The 24438-nt window shown below is 41.6% G+C and overlaps 1 protein-coding gene across 2 annotated transcripts; it reads right to left on the bottom strand.

The window, feature by feature from the left end:
• Nucleotides 1-1587: 1587 nt before the first annotated feature.
• Nucleotides 1588-9982, bottom strand: LOC147322187 (ADP-ribosyl cyclase/cyclic ADP-ribose hydrolase 1-like). 2 transcript variants are annotated; one of them, XM_086306614.1, is made up of 10 exons: nt 9872-9982; nt 9476-9631; nt 8100-8173; nt 7133-7259; nt 6907-7045; nt 5652-5734; nt 4268-4341; nt 2208-2294; nt 2020-2103; nt 1588-1918 (listed from the first exon to the last, which is right to left on the bottom strand). In XM_086306614.1, exons 3-10 carry the CDS (start codon nt 8138-8140, stop codon nt 1861-1863), a joined length of 693 nt encoding a protein of 230 aa, XP_086162740.1. In that variant the 5' UTR covers nt 8141-8173; nt 9476-9631; nt 9872-9982; the 3' UTR covers nt 1588-1860. The 2 variants fall into 2 exon arrangements, with proteins under 2 accessions (XP_086162740.1, XP_086162739.1); XM_086306613.1 differs by lacking the exons at nt 8100-8173; nt 9476-9631; nt 9872-9982 and adding an exon at nt 7629-7907.
• Nucleotides 9983-24438: the final 14456 nt, after the last annotated feature.

The raw sequence follows: 24438 nt of genomic DNA, 5'->3' as shown, positions 1-24438 counted from the left end.
TACCGTTTTTGGAAAAGAAAAAAAAAAGAGTCAGGAGGAGAGTGATGTGATATCCTGAAGGATAACAGAACTTTCAGTGCTTTAAAATAAAATGTTCATTTATTTGATTTTCAGTGTTTAAAGACTCATTTCGAAGTCAGAGATTTTATTGTAATGCTTTTCTTCATTTTCATTGGAAATTAAAGCACATGTTTTCTCCATATCCCAAGATGTGTATTTTTCCCCCAATGAGGTGATGTTTTCAAAGCATGCTATCTATCCGCTCCTGTTCCGGCCCCTTTGTCAAATGTTAGAACTCAATGTGGCCCACGAATCAAAAAGTTTGCCCACCCCTGGTCTAGATGCTGGGTGCCTGGGTGAGTATTTGTATATGTGTAGATGAGGGTGGGGATGATGCTTGTGTCTTGTGTATGCCCGTGTGTCTATGTTCATGTTTCAGGTCAGGCCTTAGACTCCACCTCTCTTAGAACATCTCAGGCTCTTTGAGGTGGGCCTATTTCCTCCCACCACACACCCTGCCAGTGGCTGGTGTCCCCACCAGTGGATTGATGATTCAGTGTCCATGGCTGGCTGCTCAGGTGTGTACTGGGTCACTCCTGGTGCCTTCCTGGTGGGGCCAATTATTGTTGGCCTTCAGACAAAAATTCTGATTTATACATTGCCAAATGTCAAAAAAAAAAAAAACAAGTTACAAACTGTTCATTGTCTGTACAGGTCAATAAACTATTTTTTTTGATTATTTTCTAATTATTTATTTGAATTTGTTTGGATTTACTTAATGAATTTCACTTTCATGTTGGAAGTCTCGTCTTGTTTCAGGAGGATTCTAAAGAAGAATCACCAAGCTACAGGCTCACTGGCAAAACCCCATGTTTCTACCTGTGAGGTAAATACTTTAAAGATAAGGAATTCGTCCTCAGTGCAGTTTTATTGTATTTTTACCCAGTATAGCACTACTATGGTCCAGTATACAAATAAGATGCTGTGTCCAAATTAAATGCTGCAAACACTTCTGGTCCATGTTGACATTGACTGCATCATTATTTAGTCATTGTTTGTCAAACCTGTCAGTGTGCTCGTCCACTCCATCAACACTGTTATTATGAAGCTGTCCATGGATTTAGTTTAGATCTTTACAACTTGAAATAAAAGGTCAACTGCTTTCACTTTCACCCTTAGCACTAATTATAATATATCGACCCTTATATGAATATAGTATATAAGACAAGAGTTTGTACAATTTTAATGACCTTTAAAGTCAATACCTGGTATGACCACCTTCATTCTTCAACACAGCCTGAACTCTCTTTGGGAAGCTTTCTTGTTATTTCTTTAAATAGTCTCAAGGAAGAGTTTTCAAGGCTTCTTCAAGGACATTCAAAGCTCATCTTTAGATGTTGGCTGCGTTTTGTTCTGTTCTCTGACAAGATGATTCCCACACTGCTGTTGAGGTTTGGGCTCTGGGGAGACCAATCCATGACTGATGGTCTTCCACTGTGTGTTTTTTATATCTAGGTATGTTTTTAGAAATGTACATGTTTAAAACAACTCGAAAACATTAATTGAAACAAAGAACATTTAATCAGCATTTTATTGAACAAATAGTGCATATTCTGCCAACGAGAAAATGTCATATGGTACTCAATTTGTTTAGTTAAAAAAAACAAAGAAGTTTAACTTCAGATCCCATAAAATTAAAATGTACATTGTCATAGTGGAATGTATTAGAAACATACATGTTTTGAAAAATACATTTTACATGTACAAAAATTCTCAAATTTTATTTAAAAAGTTAAAAGGAAACACTAGAAATGTTTCTGTGGCTGAATGCTAGTATGTTGTGACTGACATCAGACATCTTCACCAGCAGGCTCCACACGCTATCTCTGGTTTGGCACCACATTCCTGAATCCGAGATCTGTTTGAATACATTACAAGATAATCACAAGAGGTCAGTTGTGTTTTGTGAGGACAGATACAAACAGGTCGTCAGCTCCTCTGTAACACACGTGTACTTACTCAGACACGTCTTTGCAGCTGTATGTTATCCCTGTATCTAGCGCTTGCGTCAAATTCTTCAAGGATGAATGATTACAGTTTGATCTGAAGAAGTTAGGAACAGAACAGAAGCAGTGAATGTAGGATCAATTTTAAAATATTGGAGGCACATGGTGGTGACAGATTTGTGTATAAAGAGAAAATCTTACATGTTGTTCTTCTGTATGACCATAACAACATTCAGCTTCTTGACCCTAGAGGCATTAAACCTCGGCACCTCAACGCTTGCAAAAATACTGAAAAGAAAAAAAAAAGAACAGCAGCTTAGAGTACAAAATTCAACTAGATACTGCTGTCACCACAACACTGATTTTTTTTTCATCTATGTGGCACTTGAGCCTACGACACACTCTTAAAGAATTTCTGTAGTACTAAAAGGATCAGTAGTCATTTCTCAATGCAGAATGCCTTATGTTGCAGGGATTGTAGACCGTGGCATTACTGGAGGTATTGTGACCCTCTACAATGAACTTGAGCCATGAGACTGCTTTTGAAATGGCTGCTCTTAAGATGAGGAACGGGCGATAAAACAGCAATTAGACAGAATCAGTCTCCTATCAGTTTGTGATTAAATGAGGCCAATTTGGCAATTACAAGCAATCTGTTTGTGTCTGTCTGTCAGCACACGCAGCATTTTATGTTAGATAACAAATCTATATTTACTACTTATATTCAGAGTGCAGCCAGAATTTCATAGATTTGAAAAAGAAACTAAATATTGATATAATTCCTGCAGGACAGCAATTTAACTACAAAGTGACAAAGGTGCCCATCAACTTTGCCTTTTTATACAATCTAGAACAAAACCCTTGCAGCGAGTCAAGTCGAGTCCTCTACAGCAGAAAGACAGACTGACTGCAGTGTGTTGAATCTCTCTGCATTAATAAGTTAGCTGGTACTTATTCATTGTAGGCCTTACAATATATAGTGCCTTGAGGCAACTGTTGTTGTGATTTGGCACTGTATGAATAAAATTGAATTGAACTGAACTATTTGAATTTGGTTGCTGATTGCTAAGAAAATTCAATGCAGTCAACTCTTCAACTGCAACTTCAAGTGTGCTGATTTCTTTCCGAGTTGCAAGGACGCTGCAGTCCTAGTTTCACTCTATTGTGACTTAGGGCTGCTCGATTATGGCAAAAATGATAATCACAATTTTTTTCACTGAAATTGAGATCTCGATTATTTGATGATATTTATTTAACAATAACAATGTATTGAATAATGGCTTTAAAGATTGTCAAAAAATAATATAAAATAGTGTGCAAATACTGATAACATTGCAAATGTTTGCAATATAAAAAATAAATGAAAAATGTAAACATTAATGTTTAGTGAACTTCAAAATACTGCATAATATTTATGCAAATAACCAAATATCAAGGCAAGCTGTGTAGCCACACAATTGCATCAGACTGACAGTGAGGTAAGTCAACTAAAGTTGCCGCTCCTTCATTGTTTGATTGTATGTCACTTTGTGAGCGGTCTTCAGATGATTGAATAAATTTGTAGTGTTGCTCTGTGGTGCAGCTACGACACCGTAGCAAGGTTTACACACTATGTCTACTTGATCCACGTCTGACTCCGCGAACCCATAATGTTTCCACACCACTGAAGTCGTTTTAGCTCTCTTCAACCAACGGCATTCTTTCTTCAGAAGCCATTATCCTCTCCTCTCCAAATAACTTTTGCTTCGCTTTCCGAGCTTCCCTCGGGTCCTCTTAATTGTTGTGACGCGTGTTCGAAACGCAGAGAGGTGCGCTGGATTTGTCACACGGAGCAGCGCGAGAGTAAAGCACGAGGGAGGTGCTAATAATCGGCACAGTCATTTTTAATGATCGTTGAAAGCTCAGATCGTAATTTAGATTAAAATTCGATTAATTCAGCAGCCCTAGTGTAACAGAAATATAAATGAAAATGAAGCAGCCTGCATCAAAATGGCCCAGAGTGGAGACAAACATTTAAACCTGATTTGGTTTGTAGAGCAAGAACATATTTTTCACAAGAACCTTTGACCTTGTGCAACAAAGACAATAATAACTGTTTTTAATAGCAGTTCTTTTAATCTGCAATGATAACTTAACTTAGCTTAAACTCAGCACATATATCACTGTTAAATTTTTGGTGGCTGTATATTACCACTGAAAGAAAAACATTACTTTACTCAGTAAAAGTCATAAAACTGTGAGAGAAGCAGAAGCAGTCCTACCTTGTAGGATTGAATGGTGTGTTGATGGATCCGTTTAACATTGCTGTGACATCACCACAGGCAACATCTGCAAACTATACAGACACACAAAGGGGATTTTGAAGAAACACTCAGTCATCTTGTAAATAAAACTAAAAAGTAACACAATATTTTGTCCCAAATTTAGACTTAGGTATTTGTGTCTTCCTGTAAAGTGAGGTTTATCACTATTGATGTGATAATGGAACATTGGACATATCTAAAGTCCCTTACTCAGAGAAATGACTGCACTTCTTACTCCACAGATCGATATTATGTGAACATCATTATATTCATAACAGGAAGTATGAGGCAGCAACATATCACTGAGGTTTTACCATTATGATGCAATGTTGTATTTAAAATTATTTTACAGTCCAAATGTTGCAATAATTTCACAGATGTCATTTTTTAATGCGACTGTGGTCGTTTTTCCAGTTTTTCCATTTCTTCTAGTTCACCTTTAAGTTCACCCAGGCTTTACTGGTCTGTACATTTTGTTAACAAACAACAAAATGAACAGCAAAAGATCAAAACAAGTTATACTGCTTTTTAAAGATTTGCTAAGATTATCACACACCCAAAAAACGGTATGTTTAGGAGCCAAACGTAACAAATTCCAAGCATAACATGACAAGCCCTCGCTAGCCTTGGGAGAGGTCACTGTTTAGTTGCGGTGTAATCCAGGAAAAAACAGCATTTCATTCATAAAAATTCATTGCTAATGAATTGTTTCACTCAACTTTATCTTTTCCTTATTTTATGGTATTTATGTGCCCTTTGAATTAATGCGAAAGCTACTTTATTTAAAGCTATGTGGTACTTGCATTTGCATAATGCATCCCCATTATTAAAGCATCTACTTGAGCAATTCTGGATTAATTTCATTATGTTTTTTTTTTACATTAAACTGAAATTCCTACTACAATTACACACAGTACAAATCTTGATTCTGTTTTTCTGGGACTGCTGCACAAGTCACTGAACTGGAAAAAAATATAAATCAAAGAATATTTGTGTGTTTGTTTGCTTTTTTTTGGGCTGTTTGGAAAAGTTAGATGTTGCACAACAGAATCAGACGTTGCAAAACAGAGTAAAACCCAAACTCAACCACAGCAGGGCTCCTATGAATGTGTGGGCTGCTGCTCACTCAGGAGAGCGCTCCATGGAGACCAACACAAAGCCTCATTGACAGACAACGAGACAGCGTGAACATTTCTTTTCTCCATCACCATCACTTATACTCTGGAGGGATTTGCTGCACTCTGCAGTGCACTTGTGTGTTATGTTAACCAATGCACGACCTCAGGACTATGCCATTTAAAATAGAGAAAGAAAATGTAGTAAATTCATGTTGAAAACTTACAGCAGCAGAGGCACAAATCCAAAATGAGCGAACAGGGTTGTTTTCACACTCTGACCATCCGGGACACCCACTAGTGAAGGTATCTATGACAACAACATGCATATTTGCTTGGGTTAACTCCTCAAAATAAAACACAACAAAGGAAAGAAATCTCACAACATTACATAACGACACAGGACAGAAAAGAAAAAGCAAAAGCTAGGGCACATTTATGTTAGCTGTCCACCCTCAGCTGCTTAGACAGAGTGTTGACTCAAAATCTTCTCTGAGTAGCTCCAATGTAAATCACTTCTATAGTATGTTTGAATCAATTACTAAAGAATCAAACCTGAACATGCTGGTTTATTCAAAGCAATTTTTGCGTAATCGATTATTTCCAAAACTAGGAACAAAGTGAAACCTTTCACACCTCATAGGGAACACACCCCTGATGAGTAAGCTTATGGAGACATGTTTTAACAGAAACATAATTTCTATCTCGAAGATAAACTTATTTAAAAAAAAAAAAAAAGATAAATTATGCTTGTCTACATAGGATGTGTTTGCCGAATTTGCACTGAAACCAAAAGTTAAAAAAAATCTTTATTTGGGTGTAACAACCTTGACTTTATTATTACTATTAACTGATTCATTTATTATTATATTCATCATTGTGAGGTGGCCGAGCATCTTACAACAGTTTCTGTGCCATTTCTGGTGAGCTGAGCTTAAACTATTAGCAAAAGTTTATTTGGGGGAAAAGTGCTATTAATCAACCTTAATATCTTTGTTCTACTGTGGTTTTAATGAGTCTTTTTAAAAAGAGGAAGCTAGAAAGATGCTCTGCTGACAGAAAGTCTTGTAGAATTCTATGTTTCTGTTTTCTGTAGCCTGATACTGTTTAACGTTACAAGGTTTCTTGATCATTCTCAAGCGATAGCGTTTGTCCTTCTCAGAACAAGTGAGGGCATGAACACCACAGTTAAAGGTTTATCTGATCTGTGTGTGAGTGTAGTCTGCATGTGGCAAGTTTACGAAATTCTCCTTAAATGTCAGGGCTCAAAAACCTTGACATGACTTGACTTGCTGTTGGTATGTAAATTTAACAACAGGCCACACAAATAACAAATCATGTCTGGCAGGACAAATTACATATATTTTTAGATTCTAGCATGACTTATATGAACTTCTGCTGGTGCTCTTTCGCTGGTGTGTAGTTTGTTGCACTGTTCAAATAATAAACTGTGATTTTTATCTACTGCTTTGAGAGTGTTACCCTTGCTGCCTTCTTTTCCACACCACGTCAGACCATCCAGGACAGATCCCAACAGAGTGTCCTCCAAAGTGACAAAACAATCCTTTCTCTTGTCAGTGAAACCATGGACCACATCCTTTGTTTTGCTCCAGAACATCATCTAACCCACAAACACTGCATTGTTAGACAGCTCATGAATGATTATGGCAGATGGGATGATTGAGATGGTGTAATCATCGATTATTACTTTGTTGCACTGAGGTTTGAAGGGGGCTGCAGCAATCAGGGGATCATAAGCTTCCACTAGAACTTTACATGGATCCTTGTCCACATAGGCCTGCTCAAATACACCCCACAGCTTTTTACAGTCATATCTGAAAAACAAATAATGTTTGCTGATGTTTAGGTGTATTTTGATTTAAAGAAAGGCTAAGTATGTTAAATAGTGCAACGTATTTGATATAAAAAAAAAAACTAACGAAAAAAACTGGTGTCAACAAAACCAGATGATTAAAGATATTACTGAAAGAAGTTTATGGCAGGGTAACTGCCATGTGGTTAGACCGTGGACGCAGTCACTCCTGCATTTGCCAAGATTGCTCAAACATGGAAACATGCAAGTGCACATGTACACATTCAGTGATTAATCATTATTAATTTGATCATGTGTCTTTTATCATATGTGCGTGCGTCTGAAAATCCCAAAAAAGTAAATAAGAAAATGTTGAAATACCACCACTTACTGATTGAACTTCTCACACCTAGACAAAAATGTAGATTCAAATTCACTTTTGTTCTGACGGAGAGTCAGTCCCAACACCACGGCGATGATTACAATAACAATAAGGACAACGATGACAATTAATATTACGCAGCGTTTCCTCCGCCGTTTCCCTAGTCGACGAGACTGCTCGTGCTCCATTATAAATGCGTAAAAAGTGGTAAAAATGTAGACTTCTGTCTAACAAGTGTGCCCAACAAAATGTTGTTTACTGTCACTATCGCGCGAGCTCGGACGTCTATTATGGAGACGCGGAAAGACCGCGCACACAAACTATTCAGGCTCTCTCCAATCAGAAGTCCTGTACAACCTTAAAGGAGGTAAATGCGCAAAGGGTTGAAACGCAGCAAGTGCTCATGTATTTAAAAGTCTGCTGGACTTATGGTACAACATCAAAACTGTGAGACTGTGAGAGAAGCAGAAGCAGTCCTACCTTGTAGGATTGAATGGTGTGTTGATGGATCCGTTTAACATTGCTGTGACATCACCACAGGCAACATCTGCAAACTATACAGACACACAAAGGGGATTTTGAAGAAACACTCAGTCATCTTGTAAATAAAACTAAAAAGTAACACAATATTTTGTCCCAAATTTAGACTTAGGTATTTGTGTCTTCCTGTAAAGTGAGGTTTATCACTATTGATGTGATAATGGAACATTGGACATATCTAAAGTCCCTTACTCAGAGAAATGACTGCACTTCTTACTCCACAGATCGATATTATGTGAACATCATTATATTCTTAACAGGAAGTATGAGGCTGCCACATATCACTGAGGTTTTACCATTATGATGCAATGTTGTATTTAAAATTATTTTACTGTCCAAATGTTGCAATAATTTCACAGATGTCATTTTTAATGCGACTGTGGCTATTTTTCCAGTCATTTCTTATATTCACCTTTAAGTTCGCCCAAGCTTTACAGGTCTGTACGCTCTTTAACAAACAACAAAGGAGCAAAACAAGTTATACTGCTTTGGAAAGATTTGCTAACATTATCACACACTGTTGAAAGATTTAGGAGGTAAACGTAACAAATTCCAAGCATAACAATTACTTGCTAGTCTCGGGAGATGTCACTGTTTGGTGGCGGAGTAATCCAGGAAAAAACAGCATTTCATTTATAAAAACCTTTAATCAATTTGTTGACTCAACTTTATCTTTTCCTTACTTTATGGTATTTATGTGCTCTTTGAAGTAATGCAAAAGCTACTTTATTTAAAGCTGTGTGTTACTTGCATTTGCACAATGCATCCACATAATTACAGCATCTAAGTGACCATTTTGGTATTTTTCCTTTTTTCCTCCTTTTGTGCTTTATAAGGACCTTCAAAATGTTTTTTTTTGTTTGTTTGTTTTTTAATTAAACTCAAATTTCTACTACAATTACACACAGTACAAATCAATTTTTCTGGGACTGCTGCACAATTCACTGAACTCGAAAAAATTATGAATCAAAGAATATTTGTGTTTTTGTTTGCTTTTTTTTTTTCAACTGTTGGGAAAAGTTGGCTGTTGCACAACAGAGTAAAACCCAGCCAAACTCAACCAAAGCAGGGCTCCTTTGAATGTGTGGGCTGCTGCTCACTAAGGAGAGCGCTCCATGGAGACCGACACGAAGATTCATTGACAGACAACGAGGCAGCGTGAAGATTGCTTTTCTCCATCGCCATCACTTATACTCTGGAGGGATTTGCTGCACTCTGCGGCCCACTTGTGTATTATTTTAACCAATGCATGACCTCAAGACAATCCTGTTTAACAGAGAGAAAGAAAAGTTAGTAAATTCATGTTGAAAACTTACAGCAGCAGAGGCACAAATCCAAAATGAGCGAACAGGGTTGTTTTCACACTCTGACTGTAATGGGCTAAGTTTCCATTCAGCTTAAACACTCCCAAGAAAATCTCCAGGACTCAGACGATTGGATTCCAGAAGTTTTTACTGGGCACTTTTGTGAAACTGTAAACACAATACAATGAAATATACTGTAAACACAATACAATGAAATATACTGTAAACACAATACAATGAAATATATGAAATGTATTATAGATGCAATAAGCTCAAAGCATCTGGCTAATTATCACAGCTTGACAGCCTAGCCGCATAGCTTATATGAGACACAATAAAGTTAACCGAATAACAGACAACGGTTCAAAACGCTTCACCGCTTAATTGTACAAAATGAATTATACTCACAGACTATGCCTTAGCGAAGAGAAAAGGATTAATCCTGTAACGGCGGAGCTGGCGGTTGAATGAGCCCACACGCTAATATCCCGAGTCACACAGTAGATTCACTTTCTGACTCTCAGCGTAAACTGCTCTCGTGTTGTCATGGTTACGAAAATACACACACCGCTCTAAGCTACGATAGCGAGATAAAGAGAACACAAAGAACACATTTCTGGGGGCATAACACTCCCCGCTTGGGGTCTTTAAGAGCCCACATCAATTGGCAGAGTCAGACTTTGGAGAAAGAAGCAGAACTACTTCTGTAATGGGACGAGAGAATCCTCTTCTATTTCCATCTTTAACGACCTCCACTTCGACTCTCCGGACCAGACCGTCCTTCCCTGGAAAGGCTTTCGTGATGATGCCCATGGGCCACTCATTTCTCTCTGCCCGATCATCCTTTAAGAGAACTACGTCCCCTTCTTGAAGATTCGGCTGTTTCCCTTGCCACTTGTGTCGAAGTTGCAGTGTTTTGAGGTATTCACGCCTCCATCTGTTCCAAAACATGTCTGCCAGGCCCTGAACTTGTTTCCACTCCTCCCTGAAGAGATCTGCTTCCTCGAACTTGCCTGACGGCAAAGGAGGCGCGGAGCCTGTTTTGAGAGTCAGGAGCATGGCTGGTGTGAGGATGCAGGGCGACTCGGGGTCGGATGACACTGGAATGATCGGCCTTGCGTTCATAATTGCTGCTACCTCGGCCATAAGCGTGGTCAGAACCTCGTGCGTCAGGCGAGACTTTCTCTGTTCAAGCAGCATGCAGTCCAAGATACGGCGGGCAATGCCGATCATCCTCTCCCATGCGCCACCCATATGGGATGCATGGGGTGGGTTAAACACCCAGGTGCAGCTCTGTTTACTGAGGTACTTCTCCACCCTGTCGAACCCTGAGTTTTCCTTGTCCATCCCCAGCTCATGGGAAGCGCCGACGAAGTTAGTTCCGCAGTCCGAGCGTATCTGCTTCGCGGGGCCCCTGACCGCAAAGAATCTCCTCAAGGCGTTAATAAAGCTGCTAGCACTCATGGCTTCGATCACCTCAATGTGCACTGCCCTGGAACACATACACGAGAACATCACCGCCCATCGCTTGGAGTTCGAAACTCCTCCTCTTGTGCGGCGTGAAACGATGCCCCACGGTCCAAAGACATCGACACCTATGTAGGTGAAGGGAGGTGCTACTTGTAACCGTTCTGCCGGCAGGGCTGCCATCCGTTGATGTTCGGCCTTCCCTCGCAGCTTCTTACAAGTGATGCATCCGTAGAGCAGACTGCTGATACAGCGTTTGGCTCCCACGAGCCAAAAACCTGCGGCCCGAACGGCACCTTCAGTAAGATGTCTCCCCTGGTGTTTTACTGCTTCGTGATAGTGGGACACAAGCAGAGTTGCGAGGTGATGCCGGCCAGGAATGATGATGGGATGAGTCTCGTTCATGCCTAAGCCTGACTGCTCGATCCGACCTCCTACCCTGAGTAGTCGATCCTGGTCCATAATGGGATGCAATCTCCACAAGCTGCTGGAAGATGGTATGTCGACTCCAGAACCGATACACTTGAGCTCTTCCGCGTAGCACTCACCCTGGACACTCTTTACGATGCACACTTTGGCTTTCAGCAGCTCCTCTTCTGTAGGACGACAGATGTGCCAGCCTCGACATTCGCCCTGCGTCGAGCGAGTGAAGGAGCTAGCTACGTGGATCAAATGTGCAATGGCTGCATGGAGTGTGCTGAACTTGGAGAAGCGTTCAAAGCGTTGAGGGCGTACCACGCCTTTAGCAACATGGGTGAGTTTCGTTGTCACCTGTGGACGCACTTCGGCATCGATGTCGGGGTCGACAAGATTGTACGTCTCTTGAAGCTCGGATGGATGCCCTGATGCGTCGCAAAGAAAGGCTGGTCCTTTGAGCCATGGTGTACTGCTGAGCAGGGCTGATGCTACAGCTCTTGACCCAACGTCAGCTGGGTTAAGATGCGTTGGAACGTACTTCCACTGGCCGGGACAGGGTGACTGAAGGATACGTTGGACCCTATTGTGTACGTAGACATAAAATCTCCTTGACTGGTTATGGATGTATCCCAGTACGACCTTACTGTCTGTGTAGTAGGTGATGTTGTCATACGTTGTGTCCATCTCTGCGACTATCATCTCGGCGATCTCGACGGCGAGCACAGCAGCACAAAGTTCAAGTCTAGGGACAGTTAGGCTAGGTTGGGGAGCCAACTTCGATTTCCCAAAGACAAACCCAATCTCAGTTTGTCCCTGCTTGCCAGTTACCCTGATGTAGGCTACGGCCGCTATTGCTCTGACGGATGCGTCGGCAAAGACGCAGAGTTCTCTCCTTAGGGCTCCTGTGGTGGAGAGGGACGTATAAGGCCGTGGTATTTGGAGCCCCTCCAGGTCTTGAAGAGACTGTTTCCATCTAGTCCACTCGGTCTCCATGTCTTTGGGAAGGGGTGCGTCCCAATCTTCCGCTTGCAAGGTGAGTTCTCTTAGGATCCGTCTTCCATCAACTGTGATGGGTGCTAGAAACCCTAGGGGGTCGTATAGACTGTTCACGGTCGAGAGTACCCCTCTGCGGGTGAACGGCTTCTGATCGATCTCGATCTGGAACGTGAAAGTGTCCGTGCGCATGTTCCAGAACAGTCCCAGGCTACGCTGGATAGGCAGATCATCGATGGAGAGATCCAGGCCATTGAAATCCTGAGAGCGATCCTGGGAGGGGAATGCTCTGATGACCGCGGAACAATTTGATGCAACCTTGTGCAGCCTGAGGTTGGAAGCCGCGAGCATCTTCTGCGCTCGCTGGAGAACTGCGATGCCTTCTTCCTCTGTACTGAAAGACTTTAAGGCATCGTCGACGTAGAAATCGCGGTCGACGAATCTCCTAGCATCGCTGCCGTAGTCGGCCTCTGCTGCCTTAGCCGCCCGCCGCAGGCAATACACTGCGACGGCAGGCGAGGGGCTGTTACCAAAGAGATGCACCCGCATCCTGTAATCCACGACGTCAGAGGTAGGGTCATTGTCTCTATACCACAGGAAGCGGAGAAAATCCCGGTGGTCTTCTTTCACGATGAAGCAGTGGAACATGTGCTCGATGTCGGCGGTGATCGCAACCTGTTCCTTCCTAAACCTCATAAGAACACCTAGTAGGCTGTTATTAAGATCGGGACCACTGAGTAAGACATCGTTGAGCGATACTCCCTCATAGGATGCACTGCTGTCGAAGACCACGCGGATCTTGTCCGGCTTCCGGGGGTGGTACACGCCGAACAGGGGCAAGTACCAACGCTCCTGACCGGGTTGCAAGGGAGGGGCAGCTTCTGCGTGCGCCTTCTTGAGCGTCTTCTCCATAAACTCTAGGAAGTCGGCTTTCATCCGTGGTCGTTTTTCCAGTGAGCGCCGAAGTGAGACGAGGCGTTCGAGAGCCTGTTTCCTGTTGTTAGGGAGTCGCTGCCTCGGTGACCTAAACGGCAAAGGTGCGACCCAACTGTTGGAGCTGTCTTGGCAACACTCGGCTTCCATTATCCTTAGAAACTCCAAATCTTCCCTGGATGGAGCAAGTTTGTGGTCGTTGGGAGTGCGAGCGAAGACGGTTTGCCCCAAATTGTCTCCGATTAGCGTCGTCGGGGTTCGCGCTGGATGTTGTTGATAGTCACGTGCTTGTTCAAACACCTCTGTTACTTTCATCTGGTTGTTACATGGCTGGAGATGGCTTGTACGACCGTTCCCTAGAACGGCTGTTTTGTAGCTTCTCACCTCCGGTGGTCTGTGAGCACCTCCGAGGCACACGTCTCCGACGATGACCCATCCCAGGTCAAGCCTTTGGGCGAAGGGAGCATCTCCTGGGCCGCTTATTTGCTCTCGGACCTTGTGGACCCGTAAGATATCTCTGCCCAGTAAGAGAAGAATGCTGGCGTCTGGGTCCGGAGGTGGTATCTTGTCAGCGATGCGTTTTAGGTGGGTATGATGATAGGCCACACCGGGGGTGGGAATCTCCGCGCGGATGTTGGGAATTTGGCTACACTCGAGGAGTGTAGGCAGAGAGATACTCAGTTTCTCGTCCAACGGCTCTACGGTGTAGCCGCTGGCTCTCCTTCCTGATGTCTCCGTACGTCCCGCGCAGGTCTTTAGTGTGTATGAGTACGAGCGCCCGGAGATCTTGAAGGCTTCGAAGAACTCTGACCGCGCGAGGGAGCGATTACTCTGCTCATCCAATATAGCGTACATTCTCTTGGCTTCCTCTCTTCGTCCGTTTGGGAACACCCTGACGAGACAGATCTTAGCACACGCTCTAGCACTCAGACCTTCCCCACATACCTGTGTGCACGTTGCGTTGACCTCCTGGTTATCAGCTTTGTCCTCCTCCCCGCTATCCTCTGAGATGGAGGGGAACGATTTAGATTTCCAGGTAGGTGGGTGAGGGTGGAGGGCTGTCACGTGGGCAGCGCTACCACACTCGGTGCATGTTATCTTGGCTGTGCAGTTCTTTGCAAAGTGTTCTGTTGACGAGCAACAGCGAAAGCAGACGTAGTGTTCTTTCAGAAGCTGTTTGCGATCATCTAAGCTCTTCTCGCGGAAACCTCTGCATTTCCTCAGAGGATGGGGTTTTTTGTGCAGGGGGCAATGTTTATTCGGGTCAATACGTTCCCTGCTTTCCTTAGACTCGAACTTGGCAGTGCCTGAGACTTGTGTTTTGTGGGTGTGAACGGACGTCTTCGTGGGCCTCTCCCATTTATTCATTCTCTCGTTTGGGGGGCTTGGCGTGAAGAGGTTGAAACTTGGGTCCGTACGTGCTTTCGCCTCGGTGCGGATGAAGTTCACCAACACGGAGAAAGGTGGGAAGCTGACGAAATGTTCTTGTTTGTATCTCGTCCCGTGGTATAGCCACTTTTCTTGTATGCTGTATGGAAGTTTCTCGATGATGGGCTTAATTCCTCTGGAGGTATCCAAGTACGACATGCCCGCGAGGTAGCCATCTTCTTTAGCGGCTTGTAGCTCTGACAACAGGTCGGCTAGATCCCGGAGTCTCCGTGGATCTTTTGTCGTGAGCTTTGGGAAGCTTTCTAGTTTGCTGAACAGAGCTTGTTCGACGGCTTCTGGGGAGCCATATAGTTCGTCGAGGCGCCCCCATGCTGAGCACAGTCCAATAGTTGGATTCCTGATGTTGACCGTTTTTATTCTTCTTACCTGCTCTGTTGACTCCTTTCCCAGGTGTCTGGTTAGGAGGTCGAGTTCTTCTGCAGCAGACAGGTCTAGATTGGCAATGGCGTTCTGGAATGATGTTTTCCAGGCCCAATAGTTTATTGGCTGGTCGTCATATGCGGTGAGACCTGAAGTCACCAAGTGGTTACGAGCGAGATATTTGATGAGGTCAGTGGTTGTAGAATGGTCGTAATCACCTCCGTAGAGTGTCCCGTGGATGGGCTGATGCGTGGGAAACGTAGAATCTCGTTTGGGGTTCTGCTGTAGGAGTGGAGTTGGAGGGGGGTAGAAGGGTGACTTGGAGCTCTGTCGTGTTGGTGCGTCGCTTCTCCAGGGGCCCTGAAGAGCTTGGTGTGGCGTAATAGCAGCAGGAGCGGCAGCTTGGGTCTGAGCCGCGTTATGCGGGTGAGTGACTGGCTGAGAAGGGGGAAGGTTATTTTCTGTAGCCGATAGACCCTTGGCGCTCAGGCTGGCCTGTTCGGAGACAAAGGCGGCTACGCGCTGGTCTTTGACAGACTGGTGGACCAGGCTGTTAACTTCGCTGCGTACTTCGAGACCCATATCCTGCAGACCAGCTACTAGGGAGTTCGCCTCAGCAACGGCGGCATCCCTTTCTTTTTCATCGATTAGTGCGTCGAGGCTGGCTTGAATACGTGCTTGCTCCACTTTAAGCTCGATTTCTCTTTTTGAATGTGCCGCTCTAGCTTGCGCGGCTTCAGCCTTTGCTTTTGCCATGGCAATGGCTATGCTGATTTTTGAGCCAGACGATGTACCAGATGAGCGACTGCTCCTTGAGCGCACACACTCTGACTGGTTGTCTCCATTTCCTTTGTCAGCATTGCTACGTTGTGACATTGCGTGTCGTTGGGTCTCCAGTATCGGGAGATGTCGGCTGTGGCGAAGTTTTCCGAGGCTATATTGGAGGCTGCTTATCTCTCGATAATGAGTAGCTCCGTACAGCGGCGATCCTCATATCCCTATTAGCTGCGTTGCAGTCTTTTCACTGTAATGGGCTAAGTTTCCATTCAGCTTAAACACTCCCAAGAAAATCTCCAGGACTCAGACGATTGGATTCCAGAAGTTTTTACTGGGCACTTTTGTGAAACTGTAAACACAATACAATGAAATATACTGTAAACACAATACAATGAAATATACTGTAAACACAATACAATGAAATATATGAAATGTATTATAGATGCAATAAGCTCAAAGCATCTGGCTAATTATCACAGCTTGACAGCCTAGCCGCATAGCTTATATGAGACACAATAAAGTTAACCGAATAACAGACAACGGTTCAAAACGCTTCACCGCTTAATTGTACAAAATGAATTATACTCACAGACTATGCCTTAGCGAAGAGAAAAGGATTAATCCTGTAACGGCGGAGCTGGCGGTTGAATGAGCCCACACGCTAATATCCCGAGTCACACAGTAGATTCACTTTCTGACTCTCAGCGTAAACTGCTCTCGTGTTGTCATGGTTACGAAAATACACACACCGCTCTAAGCTACGATAGCGAGATAAAGAGAACACAAAGAACACATTTCTGGGGGCATAACACTGACCATCCAGGACACCCAGTAGTGAAGGTACCTATGACAACAACAAATTCTTAAGGACACATTGCCCACCCCACAGACATGTGCCAAGTTTGCTTTGTGAATCCCCTTGTTGGTGCAAAAATACTATTATATTTCAGCCAAACTGTGTTATGTTTGGAATTTATAGACTTAATATAAAAATATAAAGAAATGGGAAGAAATTATGTGTTGTTCAGAAAGTCTGCTATGGGTACTTTGCTGATCAGCTCATCCCCTTACTGTGTTGTCCATGGGTCATTTTTGTCCTCTAAAGAAATCTTTTGCTATCAAAAATGTATTTGTTATTCATCAAATGGGCTGAAAATAACAGAAGTTATTCATTACTATACTATGAATGATTGGAATAAGTTTCAAGTAATTTGATTTATTTATGTGGTTTTTATTGAATTTTATAACGTTGTTGGCCCTCGTGGACAAAAATGACCCCAAAGTACAAAGTGTTGCAAAGAGCCGTATTTTCACACCATACTGTTTTCAAACATCTTTGATCTTGGATCACTGATGTGTGGGGTCAAGCACTGGTCATAACAACCACAACAGGCAGCACAATGAGGAGGCAGGTGCTCTATATTCAATGAAATTTTATTTATACAGCGCCAAATCACAACAACAGCCGCATCAAAGTGTTTCGTATTGTAAGGTAGACTCTGCAATAATACATACACAGAAAGTATCCTCAAAAGCCTCCATTGCACTGGAGATTTGCATACTTTGATGAGCATACTTTTTTTTACCATGTTGTGCAAAGCAATGACCAGTAGGACAAAGCACATATTGTCCTCTAGTATAATGAGGAGGGAGAATCAATGTTCAGGAAGATCCAGGGTTAGAAGATATAGAAAATATTGTCAATATTTAGAGCACATGCTACCCTTTCTCTGAAAAAGCACATCAGCCACCTGCAGAAGTGGAAGAAGGCTATGAAGTGAAGAAAAGTGATGAAGAATCTGAACTATGTTCAAGTAGGTTCTCAGGCATCCAGGACATGGTAGTCTGAGGAGCTTGGAGAGAAAGTGACTGGGCTTCTTGAAGTTTCTTGAATTTTCAGAATGTGAAACTGAAATAGAAGATGTGTCAGAGGACTACACATCATCCATTTCAATTATGATGAAGACAAAGAATCAAGCAGGAAAGAGGAATCAGCTGAGACAGAGGAATATTTGCAGTAACGTGAGGAAACACTGATCTGGTCTTCTAACCTTCCCAGTGACAGACGATGCATGACTCTCTCATGTGCCTCAGAGAAAGATGATCTACCACAGTCCAAGCACATGTGCCAGGTCCCATACTCCTTCAGTGGCTTTTCTACTCGAGTACTGAAAGCATTATACACAGTGTATTCTGCTTGTATTCTGCTTTTTAACGTTCACATGCCAATGGATGCATCAGAGACCAAGTTGGAGTTCAGTAACTTGCCCAAGGACACCTTGGTAAGAACTCCAGACTAGAGCACACAGAGATTGAACCAACAACCATCCAATTAGCAGATGACCTGCTCTACAGCCAACTCAATGATGAACAAGGAGGGACAACAAGAGAGGAAGAAAAATGGACCGAATGCAGCTGTAGGCATATGTGGGTGTGTTGATTCTTACTGCCGTGCATCCAGTAGAGTCGCTACGGCCAGTTTATGACATCCTGAGTCTGGTAGAGAAGTTTTCATGCTGACACAAGATTAATCATAGAAGCACAAAAAGGACATAATTTCTTGATAAAGACACAATAGATGATCGTCGTTCATGACACAAACGTGCTCCCATTTGAGGTGTATGATGTGTGTTGGTGTTGACTTGACTTGAAACACAAGTGGGTGTTCCTCCTGCTGTGATGTAAGATCCTGGTACTGATGTGACTGTATGAGCACCAAGTCCCCTTCAGAGGACTCTGTCCCCTCCAACAGAACATCCAAGTAAACCAGGGAACTTTGAGACAAAAACATGGGCAGCATGTGATGCAGGTCCAGCTGTACATGGAACATGCTCGTGTGCGATGGCAAACCGTCTGTCCTGCAGTCAGGATACGAGTTGTCCCTAACATTGCAGGTTTCCAAAAGAAAACAATCACCTGTAACAGCTTGTTTACTGTATATGCCCCTTGGCCTGCAACTGCAGAAAGAATGCTGTCCATGATGGGACCAGTGCAGAGGAATAAACCTGAGCTTCCTCCTGCACTTGGGTCAAATATGGACACGCCTTTGTCCTCATGAAAGTTTGCCTTCACTCAGACTCATGCCCTCTTACCATGCCAAAATATAGAAAACTGTCAGGCAATGAGTTGGAATAAAGTTGAATAAAACCTTGAAACACAGAGATGGATGATTATCTAAACAATTAAATATTTAATTTTCTCAATTTGTTTTCGCTAAAAAACAGGGTTTATTTTTTGTAAAGAAGGTCTGGTGGCCCTAAAATGTAAAATGTTGAGTAAATTTTGTGTTAATGTGTTGGTCTTAAGTAAAACTAAGGTGTAACACTGAATTGATTGACAATTTATACTTTTTACTTTAAAAAACAGTCAAATGAAGTGGGGACATTTTTGACCCCTGAGGACCACCAGTGTGATTATTTGCTGCCATTAAAAATTTATAAACGCTTGAAAAAAAAAATTCTCACTAAAGTTCAACATACAGCACTCTCTAGTTATTCAGATAGTCAAAATTATCTAAACAATTAAATATTTAATTTTCTCAATTTGTTTTCGCTAAAAAACAGGGTTTATTTTTTGTAAAGAAGGTCTGGTGGCCCTAAAATGTAAAATGTTGAGTAAATTTTGTGTTAATGTGTTGGTCTTAAGTAAAACTAAGGTGTAACACTGAATTGATTGACAATTTATACTTTTTACTTTAAAAAACAGTCAAATGAAGTGGGGACACTTTTGACCCCTGATGGCTCACATTGTATGCAAATCGGGAGGACATCACAAGGGTGGCTTTTTTATGCTTGAAGCATCACTGTTAGTAAGTGGTTCCAAAGTATGTCCAAAGAAAAACTCTGACAGGCCTTCAGAAAGTCTGCAAAATAATTGCTGAAGAAATAAAGAGAAATTCTCCCTTCTTGGAACCAAAATGAATAAATGAGGGGAGTCTCAAGACTTCTGCACAGTACGGCATACATTTTTAAATTATTCCTGCTGGGCAGAAAACACCTCAAGACTTTAAAATGACTAGAAAACAACAAAGACATGGTGCACTTGGTGCAGGATCAGGATGTGATTGCACAACAGTCAGTGTTACACTTTGGAGTCTAAATAAAGTTTACAACCTTCTATGTTAAGATTTTATTTTTAAAATACTGCATATTCTGCCAACCAGGAGATAGCAGCAGTATTAGAATTGTTGATTAGACAAATATATTTCACATGTACAAAAATACTCAGTGGTACTGTGTTGTGTCTGATATAATCAGACATGTTCACCAGCAGGCTCCACACGTTATCTCTGGTTGGGACCCGCATTGCTCAACCCCTCAGACACTTTGCATATGTATGTTATGTTTGGATCTGACTCATTCTGTAAATTCTTTAAGGATGCATTTGTACAGTCTGATCTGAAGATGTTAGAAACAGAAATGGAACAGAAGCAGTGAATGTAGGATCAGTTTAAAAACATTCATGTGCCGATTGGCTTCACTGATTTAAATCAAACAAATAAAGGACAACATTGTGATGACAGATTTGTGCAAAAAGACGAAATCTTACTTGGCGTTCTTCTTCAAGACCATAACAACATTCAGGCTACTGACCCCAGGGGCTTTAAGCCTCGTCACCTCAATGCTTGCAAAAATACTGAAGAGAAAAAAAAAACAAATAAAAAATTCAAAACACAAACTGATGTATCGTGACTGTTTACAATAATCTTGCAGTCTCACTGCTTGTAAAATGATTGCTTTAAAGATGAGGACCGGGTCTGTGACTGCTTCCTGCTAGTTGCCATCTTCAAAGCAGCAAAGCAGCAAAAAATTTACATTAACTACTTACATACAGAGTCCAGTCAGCCTTGCTTTTATATAGGAATCCAGAACAAAACCCTTAGGCAAACAGGTGAGTCGAGTCCTCTATTGGAAAGAGACAGACTTACTGCAGCTTGGTGAGAATCCGTCTGTGTTCATAAGTTAGGTGGTACTTATTTGTAAACCTTTGCCAATCTGTCTGAGTCTGCGACTGTTTAGAGTCAGGTCAGCCATCAGCAGGTGACCTTTGCAACTGCCTTTCAATCAAAATTGGTCCCCCAGAGGTTGTGGGCTATGCATTCTCAACCGTCAATCCATGTAATTATTTCCTAGACGCTGTCTTCTTTTTACTCTAGTGTGACTGAGATATAAAAGAAAACTACCACATTACCACAGGAAGCATCTGCATACTATAAACACACAAAGAGGGTTCTGAAGAAACACTCAGTCATCTCGTAGTAAACAACTAAAAACAAAATTATTTGTGAAAATCTCAAATTCATCCAGGCTTTACGGGTCTGTACGCTCTTTAAGAAACAACAAAATCATTCCAAGAACAATTCTAGAGTTTTGGTAAGATTATTACACACACAAATATTTAGGAGTAAAATTCCAGTATAAACCCTCTCTAATCTCAGGAGTATTTACTGTTTAGTAGTAGTGGTATAATCCAACAAAAATAGCATTTCATTCATAAAAACATTTAATGATTTTTTTTACTCAGCTTTATCTCTTCCTTAATTTATGGTATTTCTGTGCTCTCTGAATTAATGCCAAAGTCTAAAGCTACTTTATTTGACCGCACATGCGATTCGCGTTAACTTGCTAAAGGAGATTTGACGTGTTAATGCGGTTATGGCGTTAACGTCATTTTAACGAGATTAACGCTGACAGCACAATTAGGCTACATCTTGCTTGTGCTGGGTTTTACACTGTTTGCATTCAGAACTGCCCTCGTTCTTCATGACATACTTTCAACAAGATGCTGGAAACATTCCCCTGAGATCGTGATGACAGCATCTCACAGTTGTTGCAACTTCCATGATATGAATTTTCTGTTTCACCACATGCCACAGGTGCCCTTGTAGACTGAGCTCAGGTGACTGTGGAGACCATTTGTGTGCAGTGAACTCACTGTCATGTTCAAGGAGCCAGTTTAAGATTATTTGAGCTGCCCATCCCTTTACATATGGAGTTTAGGCGATGCTCGGTACTAAGTTGCACAGCGTTAGTACAAAGTTGTCAAAAAATATCCCTCACAGCAACACCACCAACAGCCTGAACTGTTGACACAAGACAAGATGGATTCCCGAGAACTGCTGCTATCTTGATATTTTCTGTTTTTCCGATCACTCTGTGTAATCTCTAGAGGTGTTTGTGTGCTAAACTTCCAGTGGATCAGGAGTTCCCTAAATACTCAGACTACCACTACTACTAGTCTGTCACCATGCCTAAATGCTTAGAATTACTACCATGTGATCTGCCTTGCTATATAGATTTAAACAGCAGCTGGGGTTGGTATTCATTCCTCCTTATTGAACAATTAAATTCAAGCGTAGCTGCAGCACTAAATGCATGAACCTCTTATGGGCATTCAGTGTGAAACTAATTCAAAATGCACAAAAAGGAGGTTAATAAGGACGTTCATAGCAGCAGTTAAATGTCAATCATCTGCTGTAAGATGGTTATGGGCTCTAGTTTAGATGTCACAGAATAAGTGATACTTATAAACATGTTGAGAAATGCCAATGACCTTTGAGTACAAAGAAGGAAATTCAAAGGAAATGTTTAAGAATGCAGAAAACCTCTTTGTCATCCCTGTTGTGGGCAGGGGCGGAGCGTGGGGGTGGCTTACTGGGCTTAAGCCCGGGTTGTTTTGTCAGAAGCCCGGGGTCTTTTGGAGTGTAATTTTTTCATAGTTAGATGCCTGGCTGACAACTGTATAAAACAAAAAGTACACACAATATTCGAAGCACATAATGCACACAGTGGGAATTTACGACTGTGCGTGAATCCCCCCTGATATTGGTATGATCCGAGCTCAGGCACTAAGCAACTGAGCGAGGGGGCGGGGCTGCAGCCAGGTGCTCTTGTGCCTGTGAGTGCGCTGTTGGAGTAACGGAGCCAGCCATACTAAGGAGAGCTTAAGTTTGACCAGGTACCAAAGCAAACCATTCATACCGTACAAATGACGGTGAATCACGAAAGATTGATATCAAACTGATCACTTGACCAATATTACGTTACTTGCTCTTCAAGTGAATCAACAAATGGCGAAATGAAAAGCCGAACAAATGCTTTTTTTTTTTTTTAATAGAGTCTTATCTTATGTGTGTTTATTTCATATTTTCAGTTCTTACCCTCCCCGACTAAATCGGTTTCAGTTATGTACTGAAATATAAGAATGGACATTAGAGGCTTCTTTCAAAGAAAAAACTCAGGTAAATGTTATTTTATATATTATGCTTTGTATGTTGTTCAGTATATTTCTATGCAAAACAAGAGGGATTTCAGTACACAGCAGGATATTCACATTTGTAACCAGATATTTACACTTTAGGGAGAAAACATAAAACATTTTTTCTGTACAACATCAATTTAGAGTAAACTTTTGTTTTAGATAAATATTGAAATATCTTTTGAATTAGTTAAATGTCAGAATAAAGAGAGACAGAGCTTCTATTTTTTATCACTTTCATCAAATTTAAGAGTACATATACACTAAGTTTGTTAATTAATAAGAAAACCAGATGATTCCATTCTGAGCTGAAGAAGCTTCTGATTGGTTAGTAGAGTCCATGTGAGTAAACTGGTGGCACAGCTGTGGATGCATATAAGGCAAAACACAGAGCCTGTTTCTTTGAAATGGGAAAATTAAGAGATATCAACCAAAACACCAGGAAAAGAATCGTGGAGCTCCATAAGTGTGGCTCAGTTTGAATACAATTTGGTGCCATTTGCAATTAAGAAATACAGATAGTTTCTCTCTTTACTCTTAAAGTTAACAAACATGTTTTTTTATATTTATCAATCTAAAAAAATAAACATTTAGTCTGATTTGATCTTACAATTAAAAAAGTGTTTGTGTTTTTATCTGAAGAGTTTGTAAATATCTGGTTTCAACTGTATATTTGATGATTGTCAGCACAAAGAGGGAGAGAGAGGAACAGAGAGGGAGAGAGAGGAGACAGGACAGAACAGAGATGAACAAGAGCAGGTGAGACACACATGTTAGTCAAATGGTTGTTTACCAAAAGTATCACCGTATCATAGGTCCTCATGTATCTCGTACCTAGTGTTTCTTTTTAGGTTTGTTATTTTTCAAATTCTATATTTATTAAGTTATGCAGGCTTGTTTGCACAACAAGGCTAAATAATTATATAAACTTTTGTGAATCTACATAGTGTACTTTGGTAGAATTAAAAAATAAGTGTAGTGCAGGTCTATGATGATTTTTAGTGCTACTATCATCTAGTTCTGATTCTGGTTCTGTCTTGGTTAAATCCTAAGTAGTCCTGATTTTGAACTCTTGTAGTCCTGTTTTAATTCCGGATCAGTTCTGGGTCTGGTTGAATTGGGGTTTAGTCCTCGTGTCTTGATGCAGCCCTGACCTTGTTCTGCCTTGCTGCTTAATTAAAAAACTAGTTTAAGGTGTCCTGTATATGTGATATCTTTTTTTCCCTATATGAAGTCATTCTTTTTTGAACAAAACTCAAAACAGAGCCAATTAATCTTTCAGTCATTTCTACACCCCCCCCCCCCCTCCCCCAAAAAAAGAA

Source organism: Aulonocara sp. 'chitande type north' Nkhata Bay, linkage group LG9, assembly GCF_057382095.1.
Source record: "Aulonocara sp. 'chitande type north' Nkhata Bay isolate Kocher_YH1m ecotype deep benthic linkage group LG9, A_spYH_male_GT1.1, whole genome shotgun sequence".
Taxonomy (NCBI): Eukaryota; Metazoa; Chordata; class Actinopteri; order Cichliformes; family Cichlidae; genus Aulonocara; species Aulonocara sp. 'chitande type north' Nkhata Bay.
The sequence above is the reverse complement of the archived record's forward strand: the minus strand, read 5'-3'. Positions and strand labels throughout refer to the sequence as shown.